The sequence below is a fragment of the Electrophorus electricus genome, chromosome 19 (assembly GCF_041902795.1).
Source record: "Electrophorus electricus isolate QZ-2024a chromosome 19, ASM4190279v1, whole genome shotgun sequence".
NCBI classification, from domain to species: Eukaryota; Metazoa; Chordata; class Actinopteri; order Gymnotiformes; family Gymnotidae; genus Electrophorus; species Electrophorus electricus.
The window spans coordinates 15,237,899-15,258,830 of record NC_137515.1 but is presented as its reverse complement, the minus strand read 5'-3'; the positions used below and the strand labels follow the sequence as shown (position 1 = coordinate 15,258,830).

General features: G+C 44.8%; 1 protein-coding gene across 3 annotated transcripts; it reads right to left on the bottom strand.

Annotated features, from left to right (window-relative positions):
- Positions 1 to 2,208: 2,208 nt before the first annotated feature.
- On the bottom strand, positions 2,209 to 19,386 carry robo4 (roundabout, axon guidance receptor, homolog 4 (Drosophila)). 3 transcript variants are annotated; one of them, XM_081702881.1, is made up of 19 exons: positions 19,070 to 19,386; positions 14,481 to 14,807; positions 13,428 to 13,585; positions 12,962 to 13,082; positions 12,112 to 12,250; positions 11,801 to 11,928; positions 11,533 to 11,648; positions 10,945 to 11,176; positions 10,580 to 10,701; positions 10,029 to 10,200; positions 9,731 to 9,925; positions 9,607 to 9,649; positions 9,296 to 9,396; positions 8,565 to 8,885; positions 7,620 to 7,724; positions 6,389 to 6,527; positions 5,377 to 5,616; positions 4,624 to 4,964; positions 2,209 to 3,061 (listed from the first exon to the last, which is right to left on the bottom strand). In XM_081702881.1, exons 1-19 carry the CDS (start codon positions 19,278 to 19,280, stop codon positions 2,820 to 2,822), a joined length of 3,453 nt encoding a protein of 1,150 aa, XP_081559007.1. In that variant the 5' UTR covers positions 19,281 to 19,386; the 3' UTR covers positions 2,209 to 2,819. The 3 variants fall into 3 exon arrangements, with proteins under 3 accessions (XP_081559007.1, XP_026856557.2, XP_026856558.2); XM_027000756.3 differs by lacking the exon at positions 19,070 to 19,386 and adding an exon at positions 16,411 to 16,705; XM_027000757.3 differs by lacking the exon at positions 19,070 to 19,386 and adding an exon at positions 16,411 to 16,705 and having other exon boundaries at positions 4,624 to 4,961.
- Between the last annotated feature and the right edge of the window lie 1,546 nt (positions 19,387 to 20,932).

Genomic DNA, 20,932 nt, shown 5'->3' with positions numbered 1-20,932 from the left:
TGAACCATGTACAGCGTGCGCTTCCGTAAAAGAATTTTGGTTGGTTTTATTTTTGCTTGTTTTGTATTCAGAGCACATTTTTGGAGAATATTTGCACAAAAAGGCAGGGAAGAACATGTCTATATTGACAGAGGTTACATGGAGAGAAAGGGAAGACAAGCAATGAGTGAACGTTTAAAAGCACAGAGAGGAGAATTCAACTGGAGGGTATGAGAGATGCTATCCCGGGGTGACGGGTTCAGTGTAATACAGAGTGAAGGGAGAGAACCCTCTCACGGCAGCTGGTTATTACGTTTAATGCTCTTTTAAGATTCCTAGACTACGAGTTATAAATTCAGTACTTAAAAAAATTCTTGTTTGCTTCTTGAGCTGTTTGGATAAGTCAGTTTCCTTCCCTGATGTGCCTGAGAGCTAACGGCTGCAATGTGAGGCATGTCTGAGACTCTCAGTGATTCTCTTTACCTTACCTATCGGTCACTGGCCATCATGGCACATGGGTAGGCAGATCAGACAAAGTGTTGACCTTTAGAAACTTATTTCAGATTCATGCACACATACACAAATATACACACACACACACACACACACACACACACACACAGAGACTCCTCCCTGGCCATAAATCACAAGCTCATTCATTAGTTGTGCGTCAGGGCGATCCGCCCATCAGGGCCAGAGGGGAGAAGAGAGCAGTCAAAATACAGCTCCCCAATTTCCATGTTAATTACCCAGCCGAGAGATAGATGCTTTTGACTTTATTGTTCATTTAATGTATGCAAAGTGCATGCGATTGCGGCATTAACATTAAGAAGAGCTTGTTCCAGCAGCATAGTAATACACACATTTTGACATTTGGCTAGTTTTATGATAAACAATGGGTTAAATCAATGAGCGTTCCAGGGCCGTTCCAGGAGCGTTCAACTGCACAGCTGCAGGAGTGCTGGTTGCAGGGGGAGAAATTGAGAGGCACATTTAGCCTGCTCAGCCAGACTGAACAAATAAATCTACAGTGATCCAACAAGTCTACTCCCAGCCTTTGTGTTATGCAACCTGTCTCCAGTTCTAGAATTCTCATTTATCAGATCACTTAATGGGTGTACCAGAGTTTCCAAACTGCACACAATTCTGGATTTGTATCATTCTTGAGTTCTAGCTGGTCACTGCAGCTGTGGGAGGTCTAGCGTTAGAGCCAAGGCTTTAGAAGGACACTTGAGTTTAATCCTTCCCAGGGCAGACGAGGGTCAGCGAGGTCCGCCAGACGGCTGCATCTCACGGGCTCTCTGACCCGCGTTGTCCATCACCCCCACGATGGATAGCTCCCACTGGGTACCCCCCCCCCCCCCGAGCCCACGCTCAACTGGACGCAACTCTGCAGAGAGGAGCTTCATTTTAATTTAAGGAGGTGCCAGATACAGAGACAGGAGATGATTGCACAGGTGTTGCACAATAATGACCATTTAGCTTCGGATTCAGGTTATTACATTGTCCATGTGTGCGGTATTCATGATGAGCCAGTTCCCCCAAACTCAAGTTTGCAGCTGTGTCTACATAAATGATCATGTGTGCTTCTACATTTTCAAAATGAGATATCTGAAAATAAGTCTTTACAATATCTTTTTCCATCAGAGGCTCTGTGTCAGACTGAAAAAATCGTATGCAAAGGATTTAAGAGGTCAAACAATTTTTTTCATGCAGTATAATCCCAGAGGACTAATGGTTCTGCTATTGTGTGTGTGTGTGTGTGTGTGTGAGTGTGAGAGAGATGCATTAAGAAACTGTTGCATGGCAAAGTGGGTCAATGGATTACCAGCAGGCTATAAAAAGATGCCTTTTTAGCCAAATTTGCACAGTACCACAGCTCCTCATGGTGCGTGTGTGTGTGTGTGTGGGGGGGGGGGGGCTGTCATTCTGTGCCAAGCATATGGCCATGAGTAGTGAATGAGAGCGACAGAAGATAATCCCTCAGTAGTCATGGCACGGTCACTTGTGTGTGTACTGTATGTGTCAGGCATGTGCCAGTGTTGTATGAGCTGATGCTGGTTGTTTGTAAGAAGGATTAGAGTCCTGTAATAATATTCACTGCTTCTAAACTCAGCCCACACACTCTCAAACTCAAATAATCAGCCCGAAACACCTCACAACTGCACACACATGGGGTTCGCAGGACAAGCAAACTCTTGCTTGATAAGAGAACACAGCCAGCCTTGCTATCACTGATGCACAGTTTATTTGTATTACCAAAGGCTTTAGCAGGAGCAGAATTAGTAAACATATGTAAAGTAACATTTTAGTAAGGCAACCTATAAAATTCATAACAAAACACAAGTAATATTAATGTAATTAAGAAAAGAGTTGGGATACTGTTCTATCCTTAGTTTTACCAATTCTATTAACTTGCTCTCATTTTGCATCAAATCTCAACTGATGTCCATGTTTCATCCATGCTTATGAAAAAAACCTGTATAATAGTTCCTGTGCTTTTCAGATGGCTATTACATAACAGTATGCATGATACTGCTCATTAAATAAAAGCAACCTATTTACATGTAATTTCAGAATACCAGTTTATAGTATAGTGCTTTTCATTTCAGCATGAATAACGCACCGCAAAAACCTTGCAACTCACATTCGTTACGTTTACTAAACCTTCTTAAAAAGTTTTCATGACCACAATTCAAGTCAGATAGAGAAGCTGCCAAAAGGGATTTTGGGAACCTTAGTCCCAAAAAAAGCCTGAGTCTGAGGAATTCTGGGAAAGGCAGGGCCAGTGTGCCCTGCGTGTAGGGCGCTGTTGTGTCAGAGCTGAGAGGCAAGCTGGATCACCGCTGTGAGGCTGTGTTGTAAATGCTCGGCCGGCTGTGTGGCAGCTCTCCCCAGGACTCAGCACTGCCGCGGCGGGGAGAGACTGCGGGTCCTCTGGTCTCTTTGGAGGATCGGAGCTGGGCCTCCATCTCCTCCACCCAGGACATACTCCAGTCCCACACGGGCAGGGGGTCCACCTCCCCGAAACAGTCCCGCGTTGGGAACCGCATGCTCAGGGGAGACGCCGGCGGAGAGAAATCTGGTGTCAGAAATACACACACACAAACACACACACACACACGCGTGCACACACAAACACACACATGCGTGCACACACGCACGCACGCACACACAAACACACACACATGCGTGCACACACGCATACACACACACACAAACACACGCGCGCACACACACACACACACACACGCACACACACACACACGCACACACACACACACACACACACACACACGCACACACACACACACACACACACGCACGGCATAACTTACCGAAAGCCTAGATAAAAGTAACATGCAAACATCAGTGCCACCACTGCATGTCTAACCTGCATCCATAAGGAGAAAGAGTCCTAAACATTTTAAGGGATTAACCAAACCATCAATATCTCGTTCCCCTAAAACATGACTCTCTGTGCCATTTAATTTCACTGGCTGTACTCACTTGGAGAAGGGAAAAAGAAAAACAATTTGGCAAATGGGGGACAGCAAGAAGTTAGACCCCTTCGAGAAGGGTGATTGATTTGGTGGTACAACAACAAGCAGAGGTTAGTAGCGAGCTCAATTTACCCCCATTCTTCACATAACCTCCTCTCTATATATCCTCCATCTCTAGTGTTAAGATGCAGTCTAAATGACTACCTGTCTAATTAGCTATTTAATCTCTCCGACGGTACTGCTTGCTCTACTGATTCGGAGGTGATGTAAGAACCTGTCCATAAACTATGCTCACTGTGGATTAATGGAAGGCAGGTGTGTGGAGGCTTTGGTAGTAATAACTGTAATGATGTCAGAAGTAACTGCATATCGTAGCAGAGTTTGCAATAAAACATGCAAAAAGGTGAGGACGCTTCTGCGCTGACACTATAGAGCAACACAAACGTCTTGAAATGACCTCGCGTACCCATGAATAACACAAAAAATGATAAGACCTCGCCATCTAGTGGACACTGAAGCCAATTGCTATTTTCTAGTATAATTTTTACATTGTACCATTAGGACTGATTATCGCCGTTTACATAGCAGGGCTATGGAAGCACGTGCTCAACACTGTATACGAGCCATACTGTTGCTAATGCTCCCATGCTGTCATTCCTGGTCTGGTCAAGTTCTACCCTGGCTACCGTTCAATGCACAGTCTTGCTCTGGTTTACACTGCAATTGCGTCCAAGCATTTTTGTTTTTAATAGCCTTACCTTAAGCCTTCCTGGTTTTGACAGTAGCCTGTTTATGTGTTTACTCCTCTGAGTCTAGACCAGTTTGTTTAATGTTTCTGCCTTAGGAAAGGCTCTTGTGAACTTTACTAAATTAAGGTTCACAACAGCCTTGTCCTCTTTGGGCCAAACCTGACTGATTCTTATTCTGTTTTTATTTTTTCAGCAACGGGCATATAACTACTGGCACTGCACTGATCAATTGCAATTTGTTACTGCCCTGTTAATTTGAAAATGGAGCTGTTACGTTCCAGGTGGCCTTGCTGCAGTTAATGGATCACTGTGACTCATTTGGATATTGAGAGTCTTTCCTTACACACAGAGAGCGATTTAGAGGAAATGTACAGTAATAGATGGTCTCCTGCCTGATAAAGTCCCACACATGGACTCTCCCGTCATGGCCAGGACGCGGGCGAAGTTTGCGTCATTCAGGAACGAGCCATCTGAAGAGCTGATGATGCTCGCCCGCGCACTCGGCATGTTTCCCTCGGAGACGGAGCCCCACCCGTTCCATAGTGAGCCCTCCCATTCGCTGTAGCAGGAGGAGGGCGTGCTCCTCAGCGCAATCCTCCTGCGTCCCGTCGGCCGAGACTCCTGCTCATCATCCACGTCTCCCACTTCCCGGTCAAAGGGCCCACAGATGTAGCCAAAAGTGGGTGTGGGGGAGAACGTCCGAGACAAAGAGGGAGACTTCTCAGACAGGCTGCTGATGAGGAAGACACATTAGATCTGGTGAACATCTGGCGATTCGCCCGGTTGATTAGATCATTCGCAGCTGCTGTTTTCAAAGCATTACGCACGAATGCCTAATATTTAATTAACAGACCACTTTCTGACCTGCACAGTTCAGCGTACATTTCACTTCCTTCATTAATGCATAAATGCTTTCAATCAGCTGCCACAGGCAGTTCTTGATATCATCTAACAGGCCTCACACCAACTGTCATGCTGCACTAAAAAGCACTCAAAGCTCCCTTTATAAATTCCTTCTTATCCTCTGTCTCCTTCCCTTTCACTCAAGAGTGGATCAAAGAGATGAAATGGATAATTAGGAATTAGATATGGACGGATGGAAAAATCATAAGGCATGTCCGTCTGTGGGCGTGCAAGTCCCTCACCCATGTCTGTGCTGTTTGGGGCTGAGCTCTAGACAGTGCTGGCGGGCCTGCATGCCAGGCGTGGAGTCCTGGTGGCCATCCGTGGACATGCAGAAGGAGGCGGTGGACAGCTGGCTGCAGGAGGTGCTGCGCTGGGATGGGCAACCTGTCGCCATGGTGCCCTGGCCCTGCAGAACCGACGCGGTGCACACGGACTGCAGAGAGCCGGCGTCCACCGTCAGCCTGGTGGACCGGCTGGACCTGTGAAAAGGGTAATGTCATCACACACTGACATGACACTTTACCCAGTTGATCCAGTCAGGATCCAGTATCCAGGCTTGGGCGATGGTCCAGAGTCAAGATCAAGCACGTTAACATGCTGTTTGTGGACACAATCATTTTGTTTCAGAGGTGGTATTGTACTGCCATGTAGTGCTCCCTAACTCATTTCCCTTGTCTCCAGTTGTAACGTTTGCCCTTAAGGACAAGCTGGCCTCAGTCTCTGTGAATACAGTCTGCATTTTAAACGTATAGCCTTTAATGCTATTTAACAAGCCAAATCAGTACCGCTCCCCACCCTGTTCATTACACGGGCCACGAGATGAACGGACGTCCGGGTACAGAGTGCCGGGGGGAGAGGAATTATGTCTTCCTCTCCCATTAATGCCTGATGGCAGGACCTGGCTCCATAATCCAGGGATCTGAACACATCAGTGTTCAGACAGCTCCATGGGGAGTTGTAGGGCAGCTATAATAACTCCCACTGATGTAACCTGTGAAAGAGTGCTGAGGCATCTGAGCAATGAGAAACCTTTGTACTACCGCCATGGTGTGGAAACGCAGAGTCAACCGTGATAGACTCCTCGTTCTGGCCGTCCCCAAGGGACTCCGGAACTCCACGGTGAATAGCTGACTGAGAATTTTCTAATTCTACCTTCCTGCTGTTGCAGCACTGGTTCAGTCAGCCTGTGGGGAACCAATGTGATGCAATGCAGAAGAAAGTGCAGAGGTGCTGATCGGTCGCCTTAGTTACCCCTCCTCGGAGCTGACACTCTGGCTGTCATCCCCGGGCAGTGGGGGCCGGCTGGGCAGCATATCCACCAGGTGCAGAGAGGCCGAGTAGTGGAGGATTCTGGGAGATCCGAAAGGCTTGGGCCGCTCTGACACCCCACCTATAGTGCAGAGGGGAAATCAGCTAATCTTTTACTCTACTTTGTTTAACAGGTAGTTAATCAAAAAGGCATGATATGATTAAATATATCAACCAGCTGCTTGTTAGAATGGAAATCAAATACAATAATTCGGGCACTAATGTTCTGCATACAGGTAAGAATTGCACAAGAATAGATTACTTATTTTGTCAGGGACCTTCTACAAAATGAGTAAAGATGTTTTGCACCAGAGCTAGCTAACTACTTAATTTCCATGTGCAGTCCCTGGCCTGGTAAATATATTACTAATACAAAAAACACAGAAAATACAATACAAACTACAAAAGCAATGCAATACAACCTACGATCAGTTAAGCAGATCGCTATAACTCAACATGAGCACACAAATAATGGTCCGTTTATATTAATGCAAATATGATTGGCTACGTCAAATACATTTTTCATTTAATGAGAGAACGTATAAAAACCCATTTTCAATTCAGTGTGGAGTGCATTCCATTGTTTCATGACTTTAATTGAAAAGGCAGATTGTGCAAAAGTGGTAGCTCGTAGAGGAATACAACACTGCCCCCTGTAGGCTGCACAGACACTCAGCATGGGGGTGCATGATATGCATTCATATACATAAATAGATAAATAATTTGATCATTATATTAGATTGTTTGTCATACATTTATAGATTATATGACAGTGATGAAATTGTTCTGCTGTCCTCCAAAAAATGTTGATAGCTTGTCTGTTAAGTGATTCACGCTGCTTTACTGAGGCCAGCAGGACATACAGTAAACAAAATGAGAAGATCCAGGAGTGAATTCCTAATGTTTCTAAAATTAAACAACTTTTTTTGTATGACTCATATTTTTATGTTTCTTGAAACCAAGAGTAAGATCCAGAACAATACCTAAATATCTATTATTTATCAAACTGTCATGATAATCCAACTGTGTTTATTAGTGAAATACATTGTGACCTTTTACGCTACATTCAAAGTTAATCTAGAGCCACGTTACACCTTTTTCTTTTGCTTGTGATAGTTTAGTAGCATCGTATCTATGTGCGCAGTTCCATAGCTAATCCATAGCGAGCATGTACCTGGGTGATGGTTCAGCCTGTGCCCGTGGTTGGTAGTGGCGCTGTGTACCACTAAGGCCTGCTGATGCATGGGCACCTGCGGAGCACTGTTCACTGCATGCAGCTCTAGAGAGAGAGAGCGAGAGGGAGAGAGAGAGAGAGAGCGATAGAGAGAGAGAGAGAGAGAGAGAGAGAGAGGGAGAGAGAGGGAGAGAGAGTGAGAGAGAGAGTGAGAGAGGGAGAGAGAGAGAGAGAGTGAGAGAGGGAGAGAGGGAGAGGGAGCAAGAGAGAGAGAGAGAGAGAGGGAGAGAGAGAGAGTGAGAGAAAGAGAGAGGGAGAGGGAGAGAGAGTGAGAGAGAGGGAGAGAGAGGGAGAGAGAGAGAGAGAGAGTGAGAGAGAGAGAGAGAGAGAGAGAGTGAGAGGGAGCAAGAGAGAGAGAGAGAGAGAGGGAGAGAGAGAGAGTGAGAGAAAGAGAGAGGGAGAGGGAGAGAGAGTGAGAGAGAGGGAGAGAGAGGGAGAGGGAGAGGGAGAGGGAGAGTGAGAGAGGGAGAGAGAGAGAGAGAGAGAGGGAGCGAGAGAGTGAGAGAAAGAGAGAGGGAGAGAGAGAGTGAGAGAGAGGGAGAGGGAGAGAGAGAGAGAGGGAGAGGGAGAGAGAGAGTGAGAGAGAGTGAGAGAGGGAGCGAGAGAGTGAGAGAAAGAGAGAGGGAGAGAGAGAGTGAGAGAGAGTGAGAGAGAGGGAGAGGGAGAGAGAGAGAGAGGGAGAGGGAGAGAGAGAGTGAGAGAGAGGGAGAGGGAGAGAGAGAGAGAGGGAGAGGGAGAGAGAGAGTGAGAGAGAGTGAGAGAGAGGGAGAGGGAGAGAGAGAGAGAGGGAGAGGGAGAGAGAGCAAAGGACAAACAGGCATACATAACACTTTTATGAAAAGTAATGTGTTCATGTGTTTTGTTGACGCTTATAGCTTCTTTCACCTCGCTTGCAGTTCTTCTCCCAGGATTCCTTTAAAATGCCCATATTGGGCTGCGCCGGGAGAGCCCGTTTCCATGGCACCACTGGCCCCATCCTGGTGACTGGTGCCTTGGCAACAGGCTGAGAGATGCATACAGTCTCTGCGCTCTGAGGTTGCATGCTGTGGTGGGCCATTTTGGGGCATCGAGTTGGACTGTTAAACGTCTTCAGGCCACTGGTGGTCAGATCCACGTAGAAGGTACCGTAGAGACCACAGTTGTCCTGCACCATAGGAACAGCTAGCTCGGGGGGGCTTGGCTCTTGTCTTGCAGTTATGGGTAAGGCTGTCAAAACATGGCAAGACAGGCAGGACACATTCACATAACACCTCTCATTATCTTCAGTGGTGAGGCCTACAGACATGAACTAAAACCTGTAGAAGGGACTGCAATTCAGAGGACATCTCTGCTGTAACAGAATGACTGACTCAATATCCACATAAAAAGGACATAAAGTAACAGTTGAGGGTTTTGCTTCTAGATTTTATGTTACCCGTTGAAAAGTCACATGGCTAGTCACGTGGCTTGTTACAAAAAGATTAGAAGTAATGTCTAGTAACCACTGTAGGGAAGAAGGACTGCAGGGTACATAAATACTTGGACACTTGCAAACAGGGAAAATTTGACCTTGGGAAGCAGAGGTGAGTGTAGCAATGCCTGTGCTGCTGGAAAGTGGATCGTGGGATTTGACTCACTGGTTCTCCTAAGGTCTACCGTCTCCTGGCTCTGGTACTGCTCGCTGCTAGAGGCAGGCTTCCACACTCCTGAGATCCATGGAGAATCTGGCACTGCCATTCTGGCAAAGAGAACCAGAGTCATTCCACCATTAAAGACCGGCCAAAGGAATTCTGCTTGGCATGCTAATAAGCTTTTAAAACACCAAATTTCCCCATGTCAAAGACCACACAACCAGGTAAAATATTGGCTCTGAAAGTTATCTGATTATATTTTTACCTGTGATTACAAAAAGGAATATGTCTTATGAAAAATAAAGAATACGTATTACCTGTGCTTGATGATGAGGTCCTCATTAGCGAGTTGGTATAAACCTAGAAACAAATTTAAACTTAATCATTTATACTTAAAATATGAATAAAATGCTGTAGTCAAATGCAAATACTGGTGTTAACCTGCTGTTTTGTGATCTCCTCCTCCAAGATTAGCTGATCTGACATGTTTCCGGTAGAGACAAGCAGCTGTAGCCATCAGCACACACCACAAGAGGGCGCCAACAATGCCGATAAATACAGGCTCCCTCATAATCGCCAACACTTCTGAGAGATTCACTGCACTTTTCTGATACGGAGTTGATTCTTCCTTTGATTCTGAAAAAAAGAAATAAAGAAACAATATTGTCAGTATATCCAGTTATATTATTGACAGTATATGTCAGTGTATGCAAGGAGAGATTTGTATGCATGGGTATACCTAAGAGCAGTTTATATGGGCTGCTCTGGGCTCCGACACCTGCCCCGTTGACTGCTGCTACTTGGAGCCAGTAGTGCCTGCCAGTCTGCAGGGGGCTGATCTCCAGGAAATGTGTCCCACTGTTCACCGTCCAGTTCAGGGACTGCTGTTCCTCTTCCTGCATACACCACACCTGAGGACACACAGCACATTGGACACAGACAACAACCAGCACCTCTGAGCTACCAAACAGACAGATCTTGAAATAGGGCTTGCTCTGAGCCATGCCGGAGAGGAACCAGCTGAAGTATCGCTGATGGAATCACGGGATGATGACAGGGTCTCGGTAACCTAAACCACTGAAGTGTACTGACCATGAGCTGCCACCCGGAGCCCAAGGCACAGACCTGAACGACCAGTCTAGCTCTGGCTCTTCATTACCGCCAGCCTCCCATTACAGGATGACAGTCAACACAATAGGACACACATGACTTGTTCAGATTAAAGGTAGGGTTTCTCTGTGCTACCTGAGAAAGACTGTGTGTGTGTATGTGTGCACGCAGGGGTGTTACCTGGTATCCACGAATGATCCCATTGTGAGCCTCGTGAGGTGGGGGCTCCCAGCTCAAGTAAGCTGTGTCATTACGGTCAGCAGGCACGGTTATAGACACGCCCTGAGGAGGTGCGCTGGGGACTGTGGACATCCGGTATAACTATACTGCAGTCAAAACTTTCAGAACCATTCAGCGCTATCCACGCTGTGTAAATAGAACTTAAATATCTTTTCAGCACTGCTGCAAAAGACTACTATCTACTATAACATTCTTTGTCGCTAATGTATTTATTTTTTGTTGCTTTATTTTGTTTTGCTTTTTTTTTAGTTTATTTGCCAACCAGTGACCCATGTCCCGACTGGCGAGGGCGTTCTTGAACGCACCTGTCTCTGGCACTCTCAGGTGCCGAGTGTTGCTCTCTCTGCCGTACAGATCACTCCCGTAGGGCCGCACTTTAAACTCATACATGTAGCCCCTCTTCAGGGGTCCAACGCTGGCCTGCAGGGCGGGCCCGGTCACTTTGTGAGCAGCCCAGTCTGAACTGGCAGGCAGCAGGGAACGGTAGAGCACCTCGAACCCCTCCAGGTAGTGCAGCTGGGGGGACGAAGACTGAAGCTGACAAGGAGAAACAGAGCACGTTAAAGAAATACGTCTCTCCCAAAAAAAAAAGTGTCTGTTGTTTCAGACATCTGTTTATGAATGGAAATCTGAGGGGCTGAATAAATCCAGTTATGGAGTCTTCTGAATTTTATTACGGTAAGATAAAGATAACTCGCAAAATGACAGAAGTTATTGCAGCAATAACTCTATTATTAAGTGCGTTCCTTGCTTTGTGATCAATAACAAAATAGGCTATGCGATGCTATTTTCTCCCTGACCTTCTGGGTTTACAGTCTGTATAGGTGGTCTTTAATCAGTGACCTCTAAACCTGGTGCCAGCTATGTAATGAGGAGCATAGTGTGCAAATGACCTTCCATATGACTTGGGACAGGTTGGTGGCAGTTCTCAGAACAGTGACGTTCTCCAGGGTGATGCGCAGAGCAGACAACTCCCTATGCAGGTCCCTCTGGCTGCTGCTGGTTCCATCTGCAGCACACAGAGCCCAAGCGGGTCCACTAATGTGCTTTCACTATACATACAGGAACGTTGTCAAATGCACCTCATGCATGAAGTTAAGTAAAAACCAGGCTGTCGGCCAGGGTTCATGACAATGATCAATAATCATATTAATCTTTTACCTTCCACAAACAGCTGAGCACTGGCTGTCGCAACACCTACGGCATTGGCCGCAGTGCAGGTGTACCTGCCTGCGTCCTGAAACGTCACATAGTGGATCTGAAGACTGTGGTCTGGATTAACCAAATACCTAACACCGTTATACAAGGTAAAGATAACACTCATAAATAGCTGCACCGTAAAGCTCAACACCAATAGAACATAAAAAATATATGTTTCCTATGGTATTTCAAAAGTCAAGTTCGGATAAAATGCATTGGACTGTGTGGTGCAAATCAGTGTGTGTGTAACTACATGGGCGCATGTTCCTGACCTGCCGTTGGGCAGCGGCCCCTGCGCTCGGCTCCACTCCATGGTGGGCACAGGGTCTCCCTGAGCCTGGCAGAAGAACTGCGCTGACTCGCCCAACCTGACGGAAACATCCAGGGGCTCCAGCAGCACCACAGGCTTCTCTGGAAAGCCCAAACCCAGGCCTTACTAAAGCTCGTGACCCGCACGCATTTTTAAAGAGTGCAGCATATCACATCACTATGAAACTGGCTGAAGTCCTTCATATGCACATGTCATGTACAATTTGCATTAGCCATCCTTCATCTGTAAGCAGGATCTGCCCACAAAAATACTACAGTGTCAAAGGTGATGCTGTCCAGATAACAACCGGTTCACCACACAAATTCCCAGGCATCGGTGGGTAGAGGTAGAGAGTAGAGGGTGGCTAGCAAACTGTACATACCAACAGATGCGTTAGTCTATAATTCTACATCTCTGGCATAATGAAGATGGGTGGGAAAGAAAATTCAAAGGAAGAAACAAACATGAATTTACTATAGCACCCCACCTTTGTGTTTTGAGCAAATAAACACTTCCTGTTCTGATAAACAGCTTTAAACATAAATTCTTGGGCGAACTAAAATATGTGCACAGTACTATATGTGCACCTACAAAACTGGCTAGTGAGACTAGGTATAAGGTAGGTGTTTCTAATACAGTGACTACTGAGTGTAAATAACATGTGAATAAGACTTGAATAATTTTTGATCACAGACACAGTTAGGGCGTCTCTTGAGAAGCTGAGATGTTTGGTTATGTAGTTGGTTATGTATCACTATTAGAAGTATTAATGGGATTATAAAGGACTATAAAGATTAGAATCTGTGGCTTACCCAGGACTGTTAACCTGGCTGCTCTGCTCTCTCTAACAGCTACGATGTTGGAGGCGACACACACGTAAACTCCAGAGTCCTGTTTATGAGCTGGTGCTATTATCAGCTTCCCACTGAGTTCCTGATCATCAAAAAACAGAAAGAAAGAACAGAAGGGGAGATAATCACAGGAATATTAATGCTCCCCTGCACTCCTATCAGAAGCTGATGCGTCAGTCTTCACTCTATTGTTCAGAGGGTATACTAGAGCTTTAGTTTAGCAGCCTTGCTACTACTGAACTGTTTGGTTTTAGCGCCCTCTACTGACAAGCGGCAAAATCTGTCAAGGCCTAACCAAATACGTGCGACGATGCAATGAAACAAACTTGGGAAACAGCTGGTAGCAAAAAATCCTAAAATTTAACACAACAAAAATGTGGATCACTGCAGTTATAGTAATGTAAATGTAATAATATAGAATTCTCACAGTGTAATGTTCATCTGAGCTGTTGATGAGGACGCCATCTTTCCTCCAGGTGACGTTGGGCTCAGGGTATCCTATAGGCGAGCTACAGTTCATCACGGCCACCTCACCCAGGGCTACTTCAGCATCGCTGGGATGCACGCGGAACTCGTCGCGGAGAGCTAGGAACCAGAACAACCTTGTCAGTGTCCCTGTTTCATGGAAATATGGGTGTCTGGAGGGCTTTTGACACGGCCATCCTTGCGATGAGTGTAGAGGATTCAGACAGGCACAGCCCTGAGCTGCCACTAACTGAATACACTACCAGTCACCCAAGAGGCAGTCCTGCTCCTAAGGGTGTGCAAATTAATAGCCGACTGTCAAATTGTCTGTGGGATTGCAATATGTGGCACAAAAGCATAAGAAGAGAGAAATACTACATTTTCCACAGTATTCGATGTATTGTGATAGAAATGCTGATATTTCCAAATACTGATGCAGCATTCACCAGAAAAGGCTTCTAGCCTAAAGTGCTGTCTACGGACATCAGTATGGCATTTCTGCCGGCTCCGTGCTGTGGAATGTGGTGGACCACAGTCTCTTTGAGCTGCAAACAAGGTGCGCAGTTACAGCTCAATTAGTGCTCTGTTTGCCCGGGGGAGGGGGTAAACTTTGGTGTCTGACCCAGCCTCATATTACTATCTTCAGAGCTTCCGCTTCCCCTGAGCACCTCTGACCTCTGGCTTTTATGCCTGTTTTAAGTGGTCATCGATGCTGTTTAAGATAATTGATTTTTGTCTTGCCTGATTAGGCAGACGAGCAAGGAAAGGGCATTGGAGAATACAGCATCACTGATGCACAGTGAGACACAGCCAACCAGCCTCATTCTCAGTGATAGCGTAACTAAAATAGACTTTTGGGCTTCTGGTTTATTATAAAACTTTTATTATATAAACCATACATTATAAGCGATATTAAACGGCAGTATAGACTGTACATGAACTGATTGATCTTTGCCGTTTTGGAAGCAGAAAAAACAAAGTGACATTAGCAAGGAAGCCAAGCTCGAAACATCACCTGCAATGCGCAGGGTGGCGTTGCGGCTGGTGGCAACTCCGATGCTGTTGCGAGCCACGCAAGTGTACACAGCTTCGTGGGACTGACTCTTCCTCCCAGAGGTGACCCTGAGGAAGAAGAGGCTGCCCTCCGGCAGGACGATGGGTCCCGACTGGCCCTCCATCCTTTCCGGCTCCAGCGGTACGCCATTGCGGAGCCACTGGATGAAGGGTTGGGGGTTCCCCTCGGCCCGGCAGGACAGCGTGGCAGGATTCCCAACCTGCACCACCACGTCAGCAGGGTGGTGCACAATACGGGGGAGCCCATCATCCACACGCAGCCTGGAACCTGAAGAACACAGGAAGAGTAACTTTCGATTTCTGTTATTTTATGCCTGCAGAACACTGAACACTTATTAAAAAAAACCCACAACTCATTGTATAGACAGATTATCACACCAAGTCTCTGGTTACAAGTGTCACTTATCACTGTAGGAGCTGTATGTGTAAGAAGTGATGGATACATGCTATCTCCAGATACTAATGGTACTCAATACATTTTCCAAAGAGAAGGAGGTTTTCTACTTAGGGAACACGCACTGCCATGTCAACAATGCTGCCAACACAACACAAACAGTTGCTATTCTTGGATGGTACTGAACGGAAGTGCGGCATGCATGCTGTTGAAGACCAGTCGATGAGTACAAGAGGGAACCATTTCCTGCATGAGCCAGGAAAAAAGAGATCATTCCTGTGTTCACGTACGTGAAGAACAAAGGGCCTTTGCTAAACACAGTCAGAAACCGGCAGGACATCCGTCACCTGTGTGCAGACCCCCTCAAGCAGGGCCACTGCTAGAACTGGCCTGCTTACAATGGCCCCTTTACACATGCTTGCCAAAACACGCCAATCACATCATCGAGATGTGTGTCTGTCGAACAATGCCACACACTCTACTGAATTTTGCAGTATGACCCTGGAAGCAATTGTCTTGCAGAGCCCCTGTTTTTGAAAAACAAAAAAATCACTCGAAAGGTAACAGGTCACCAGGTTATGTTTCACCGCTTCTTACGCTGCAGGCTGATTTTATTTTAAAAAACATTTTACTGTGTCTTAAAGGTGCATTCGATGCTGTTTGCAGTGCTACATCCAAGAGTTCAACGCAATCCATGTCAGTCAGGCAGAAGAGCCTCTGCAGTGGTAGACTGGAAGGAGATACTCACATTCTTGGCAAATCTGTCTTCAGCTAGAAAAACATTTCTATTGTCTCATGAGCAACTATTTCCTGAAAAAGCGGAAAGTAACAGCCTATAACCCTGTTGTAAATCTTACTGGATAAAGGAATTTCAGGAAAGCCCTGAACAAAAAATTTAAATTAGATCAACGTCTTCTAAAATGAGGTGATAAACCTAAAGGATTAGCTTTATAGTCCACAATATACATAAAAAAACAAACATTTACATTGTGTTTACTAGATATTAAACTGGCATTTTCCTAATCGGTTGCACGTTATGTCACTACAGGCCCTCCCCTGAAACTCAGCAGGTGGTTCTCAACACTAAAAAATTCACTGAGCCATTACAAACTGACTGCCTACAATGTACAGAAATCAAGTGTTTAATCCAGAGAGAAAAGGCATATCAATGGAAGCAAAAAACATACATTTATTTAACTACCCTGAGACCCTGTTCTTACTGCTGTCTGATCTATTATTTCAGTAAAAACATTAAAATAAAAGCTCAATAAGACTCCCACTGAAATAAAAATGTAATTGCTGGAAACAATAGTGATTTGTATTTAAAAACCAAGTATAGCAGATGTTAAGTAATTTTAGCTTTAGGATGCTCTCCATAACTGTAAGGAATATGGGGCTACCTGTCGTCTTGTGTAGTAGGTTACATAAAACAGCTTAAAACCTGTGATATAACAACGATACAACACACTCTGCTTACCTTGAAGGTACCGGACAACCACGACAACCAAACACATCCTGAAAATCGGAGTCCCTCTCATTATATGGAAACCGTATGGAAAGTTAGATTAAACAGAACTAATAAACACCGTCCAGTTCCATTGAAACCTTCGGGACGCAGCAATATTGAGTAATTTTCCAAAAAATAAGCATTGATTCAGCTTTAGCGGACTCCTCTGATCACCATCATAACATCAAGTAAAGCTCCGAGGTCCGTTAATAGTAAGTTTAACGGTCTTCACTCCCGTCAAGGCGCCATTTGCGTTTGGGACACTCCCTGCTGACCCGGAGCACTCCGGGGAAAGGTGACAGTTCAGTGGTGCACTTACTCTCCTGTCGGCAACTTGGTGATGTGAAACCTCGAATCATTCACTAGTAAAATAGGTTTAAATGTAAGTCTTTGTCAGTCCGGACATTGTTTCACAGAATCACGCTGATTTAAATGCTGACCAATTTATTATTTAAAAAAAAAAAGCTAGCAACAAGGGAGTATTCTACAAACCTAAACATTAAAACCGTTTAGAAATCTATTCGTATCTATTTACTTAATTACTTCATAAAAGTGTTGTGTTTTCAGCAGTTTTGACATGTATGCACTGTCACACAGAAACAGAAAAGCAGAGCAGGAAATCAGAGAACCTCCCGGCTACAAAACAATACGAGGAAATCTCTCTAGCTCCCCAAGATACAAGCTGAGATCATTAATATGTCGTGCTATACACAATTGTTTTATACAACATGCACGCCCATTAGCTTTGCGAACAAATCTATAATGCAACAAGTGAAAAACAAATGTATTCTTTATTTAGCTCTTTTAGAAATTGCATTAGATTTGATATTTCTGACATCTTTGATTTTTTTTTGCTATTCATAACAATAATCAATTAGGGTATTCGTCATATTCTGGGCTATGTTCAGCAGAAACAATATAAACGATCATTATTCAGTTTGTTTTTTGTTTTTTCTCCAGTTATTACAAAAACACTTGTTCAAAAGGCTTTAGAGGTGACAAAAATGAACCCAAAAGATTACTTCGCCCATCCTCGTTACTGTTAAGCCTTTTAAAATATGGCTTCTGCGGGGATAGACAGAGAGAGGATGAAGAAGGCGGAAAGAGAGGGCAAAAAGAAAAAAGGAAGAGAGAAAAGGAGAAAGACAGAGTCAGCAGCAGTTCATTTCTCTCTAACTAAGCCCTAAATAAAGTGCTGTTTAGTGAACAGTCCATTGTTCCTTTAAAAGGCCCCTGGCCTTCAGTGATAGACGTGTATTGATCGAGAGATCACGGCCCTGATCGGCCACACATCGACCAGCCTTCAGAGCCAACAAAGGACATAGCAGCACATCAGACAACCACTGAAGAAGAGAAGATTTATTTGTTCAGTGGCACCAAAGAGAAAGCAAGCAGATTTTTTTTTTTTCTCACATGTTAACAACAGGCTAGAATCAAAAAGTGCCAGCTAGGAAACCTCTTTCTAACATAAGGATAATCTGTCTGGAGCAATAATTTGCAACAATATTCTTATAGAGTATTTTATAATGCAAATTTTTATGAATGGCACTATTCATGGCAAACATATTGTATTCTAGCAAGTTTGCATTCTCAACAGGCCAAGCCATTCATGGGAAACTGAAACCATTTGCCACATGCCAAGATTTCCAAATGGCAAATGCTACAGATTATTCTCTTTAAGTCAGTTTGTGATCTCTACGAGGGGCAGTAGATCACAGCGCAAATGATACTGAGTGTGGTTCAAATGTAACAAAAGAAAGAAATAACCAAAATGAATAGAAAAGGAGATATACTTTAAAATGGTTTCTTTTTGGTAATTGGTGTTACTCGTCTTGAACGTAACCACTATTAGGATAATATGCCTACGGGGGGTGGGGTGGGCGGATCATTCATCTTAAAATTAACCCTCTTCACTATTAATACATCTATAGTATTATGTGGTTCAGCATTTTCTACACAGGTCAAATAAATATCTCTATTAAGCTAAGGTGGAAAATTCACCCATCATTACTGTGCCAGTGTCTTCCAAATGCACTTGCTGCAGTCACATCCCAGCATTTCAAACACTTTTTTTTAGTATATGTCCACAACTATATTTAATGTAAAAACACAAATGGTACTGAATGGCATACATATATATATATATATATATATATATATATATATATATATATATATATATATATATATAAAATTCTGAATCATTTAAAGGAGAAATAATTTGTCAACTTCTATGAAGTTGTCTTTCATGCCTCACTAAGGCATTCTCCTCAAAGGTTTTGCATAAGCAGAACCATGACATTGCTGACAGAGACTGGTAAATGCAATTTAATCAAAGTGGGAACTGTGCACGTCTTAATTCATGCAAATAATCTTTTCAATCTTTTCAGTTGTTCTATTATAATGAACACCAAAGAAAAACTGTGATGTAATCCACTGCTGAAATGTAAAACATGGCAGGGAAAAGGACAAAAATAAGAAGCTAAAATGATAAATGTTGCCTTATCTCATTATAGACAAAATCAGAAGGTAGTATGGCTAAACGAACCGGAGGCTACAAGGGACCATGAAATTGCTGGAATGCTGAATGAAAGTCCAAAAAGTAACAAAGAAATTCTTCACATTTTACCTCTCCTGCGGTGAACCCTGTCCCTGTGCAAGGGGAGCTCATGTTCCAGATGATGGTGAGCTTGCCCTTTGCCCTCTGACCTCTCCAACCCTCGCGCCACCTGCAGCTGGTGTTCCTCAGGCAAACAGGTGCAGTGGCAGCGACAGCGGCCTGACGCCTCCGCCCGGGTGCACAGCCATGTGAGGCAGAGGAGCCATACCGAGCGCTGCATCTTCACATGGAGGAGCTCCTCTCTGGGACACCCGTCGCCTCTGCACTCTGCAATGGCATCAGAAACGCGGGCTTCCCCTAAGACGCCATCCCAGCACAGGCCAAGCCCAGACCAGTCATTCCCTGGCTGCTACCCGCAGACCTGCACTAAGATATTTCAAGATTGCTATAAAGAATTTTTTTTTTTTCCTTTATATTCCACCAGCGCTTTGTGTTCACTTTCCCTCCCCCTCTCTCCCACTCCTCTTTCTCCAGTCTTTCTGTTTTCTTTTGGGAAAGAAGTTAGAGGAAACAATGATTGAAAAACAAGTTGGAGACCCCATGCTGGGAGCGAGGGAGAGGAGGAGAGGAGGAGAGGGATGGGGAGCCGTGTCCTCCAACAACATCTGTGTCATTCGTTCTGCACGTCCACAGATAGAGAACAAGGCCGGGCCTGGGGGCCAGCAGGGGAGAGGAGCCGTGGAGCAGTGGAGTAAGCGCGAGTGCGAGGGGCGGGTACATCCATCCCTCCTTTACTGAGAAGGATCACTTCCATTAATCAAGTGTCTACTAGTTGACTGATCAAATCCTTGACAATGCCAAAGTTTCTCCCACTTAAAACATCAAACAGTCCTTTAAAAAAAAAAAAAAAAAAAAAGCAATTCTATCATGCCAACAGTCTTGGGGAAGTTTGACACCCTCCTGCATTTCTCTAGCTCACCACTCCCTCAAAGGCCTTAGCGAGGCAGGGAGAGGCAGAGTGGGAGTGTTTTCAAACAGAACTGACCTCCCCAATGGCTTTAGTGGCTCGACTAGCGTGAAAAGCCTTGCTTTTGTCACGGGGCATTCACAGTTTCCAAGCTCGGGTTTTCTATCTTACGCTCGCCTTTCATCTCCGCGGGCCGATGAAAATGTTGCACCGAGCAGCTGATATTGCTAACGCAAACTGGAACGTTCTCGATTGTTAAGCCGAGGTTGTTCCGCGATAAGCGAGTGCCATTTAGGTTTTCACCCAAAAAACATATCAATTAATCTGACAGCAGAATTCTTGTAGCTCTTGATTGGCGAGGGGAAGAGGAGCTTGAGAAAGTCACAAAAGAGGTCCTTTCCCTCCTGCTCACCAGTGGCGAAACATCAACAGTCTTGAGAGCGTTTGCCTTATGCGCAAAGAGACAGGACAAATTTGTCCCTGCTCGTTCGCACAGTATGAGGCTCGTACGTCATTGTGGCTGAGTGGTCAGAATCAAGCAGGAGAGAGAAAGCGATTAGTCTCATAGTGACAGGGCCAGTGTCACTCTCTCCAGGCCTGCTGTTCACCTCGCACTGAACACAAGGACCATGCTGGGCCAACCGGCCTGACCTGTTCCGGGTTTAAAACTCACAAGCCCCTGACTAATTTCAGACCGTAGGCCACACAAAGTGTTGTAACACAAACTTTAGGTTCATCCTCATTGATTTTGTCTGGCTCTCACAGAAAGAGATGATAGCGGTGTGGTGCGTAAAGGTTTCACGTTATTATAATGACATTTAGATCCCTTTTGAGTTTATAAGTTGTAAGAAATAGGAAAACAACATTACAATGGCCAATAATATAAGGACATCGATAAGTTCCAAATAAAAGTAATGAAAAACTGCAGCAAACAAATTGCACTGCATGCAGTGCCCACCACTACC

Excerpts from the sequence above, each read along its gene's own strand:
- robo4 (XM_081702881.1), bottom strand. The coding sequence starts at position 19,280 with ATGCAGCGCTCGGTATGGCTCCTCTGCCTCACATGGCTGTGCACCCGG. Across the intron at positions 12,251-12,961 it reads AGCCAGGTTAACAGTCCTGG|AGAAGCCTGTGGTGCTGCTG; the intron begins GTAAGCCACAGA and ends TGGGCTTTCCAG. Across the intron at positions 11,177-11,532 it reads TGTCCCAAGTCATATGGAAG|CTTCAGTCTTCGTCCCCCCA; the intron begins GTCATTTGCACA and ends TCTCCTTGTCAG.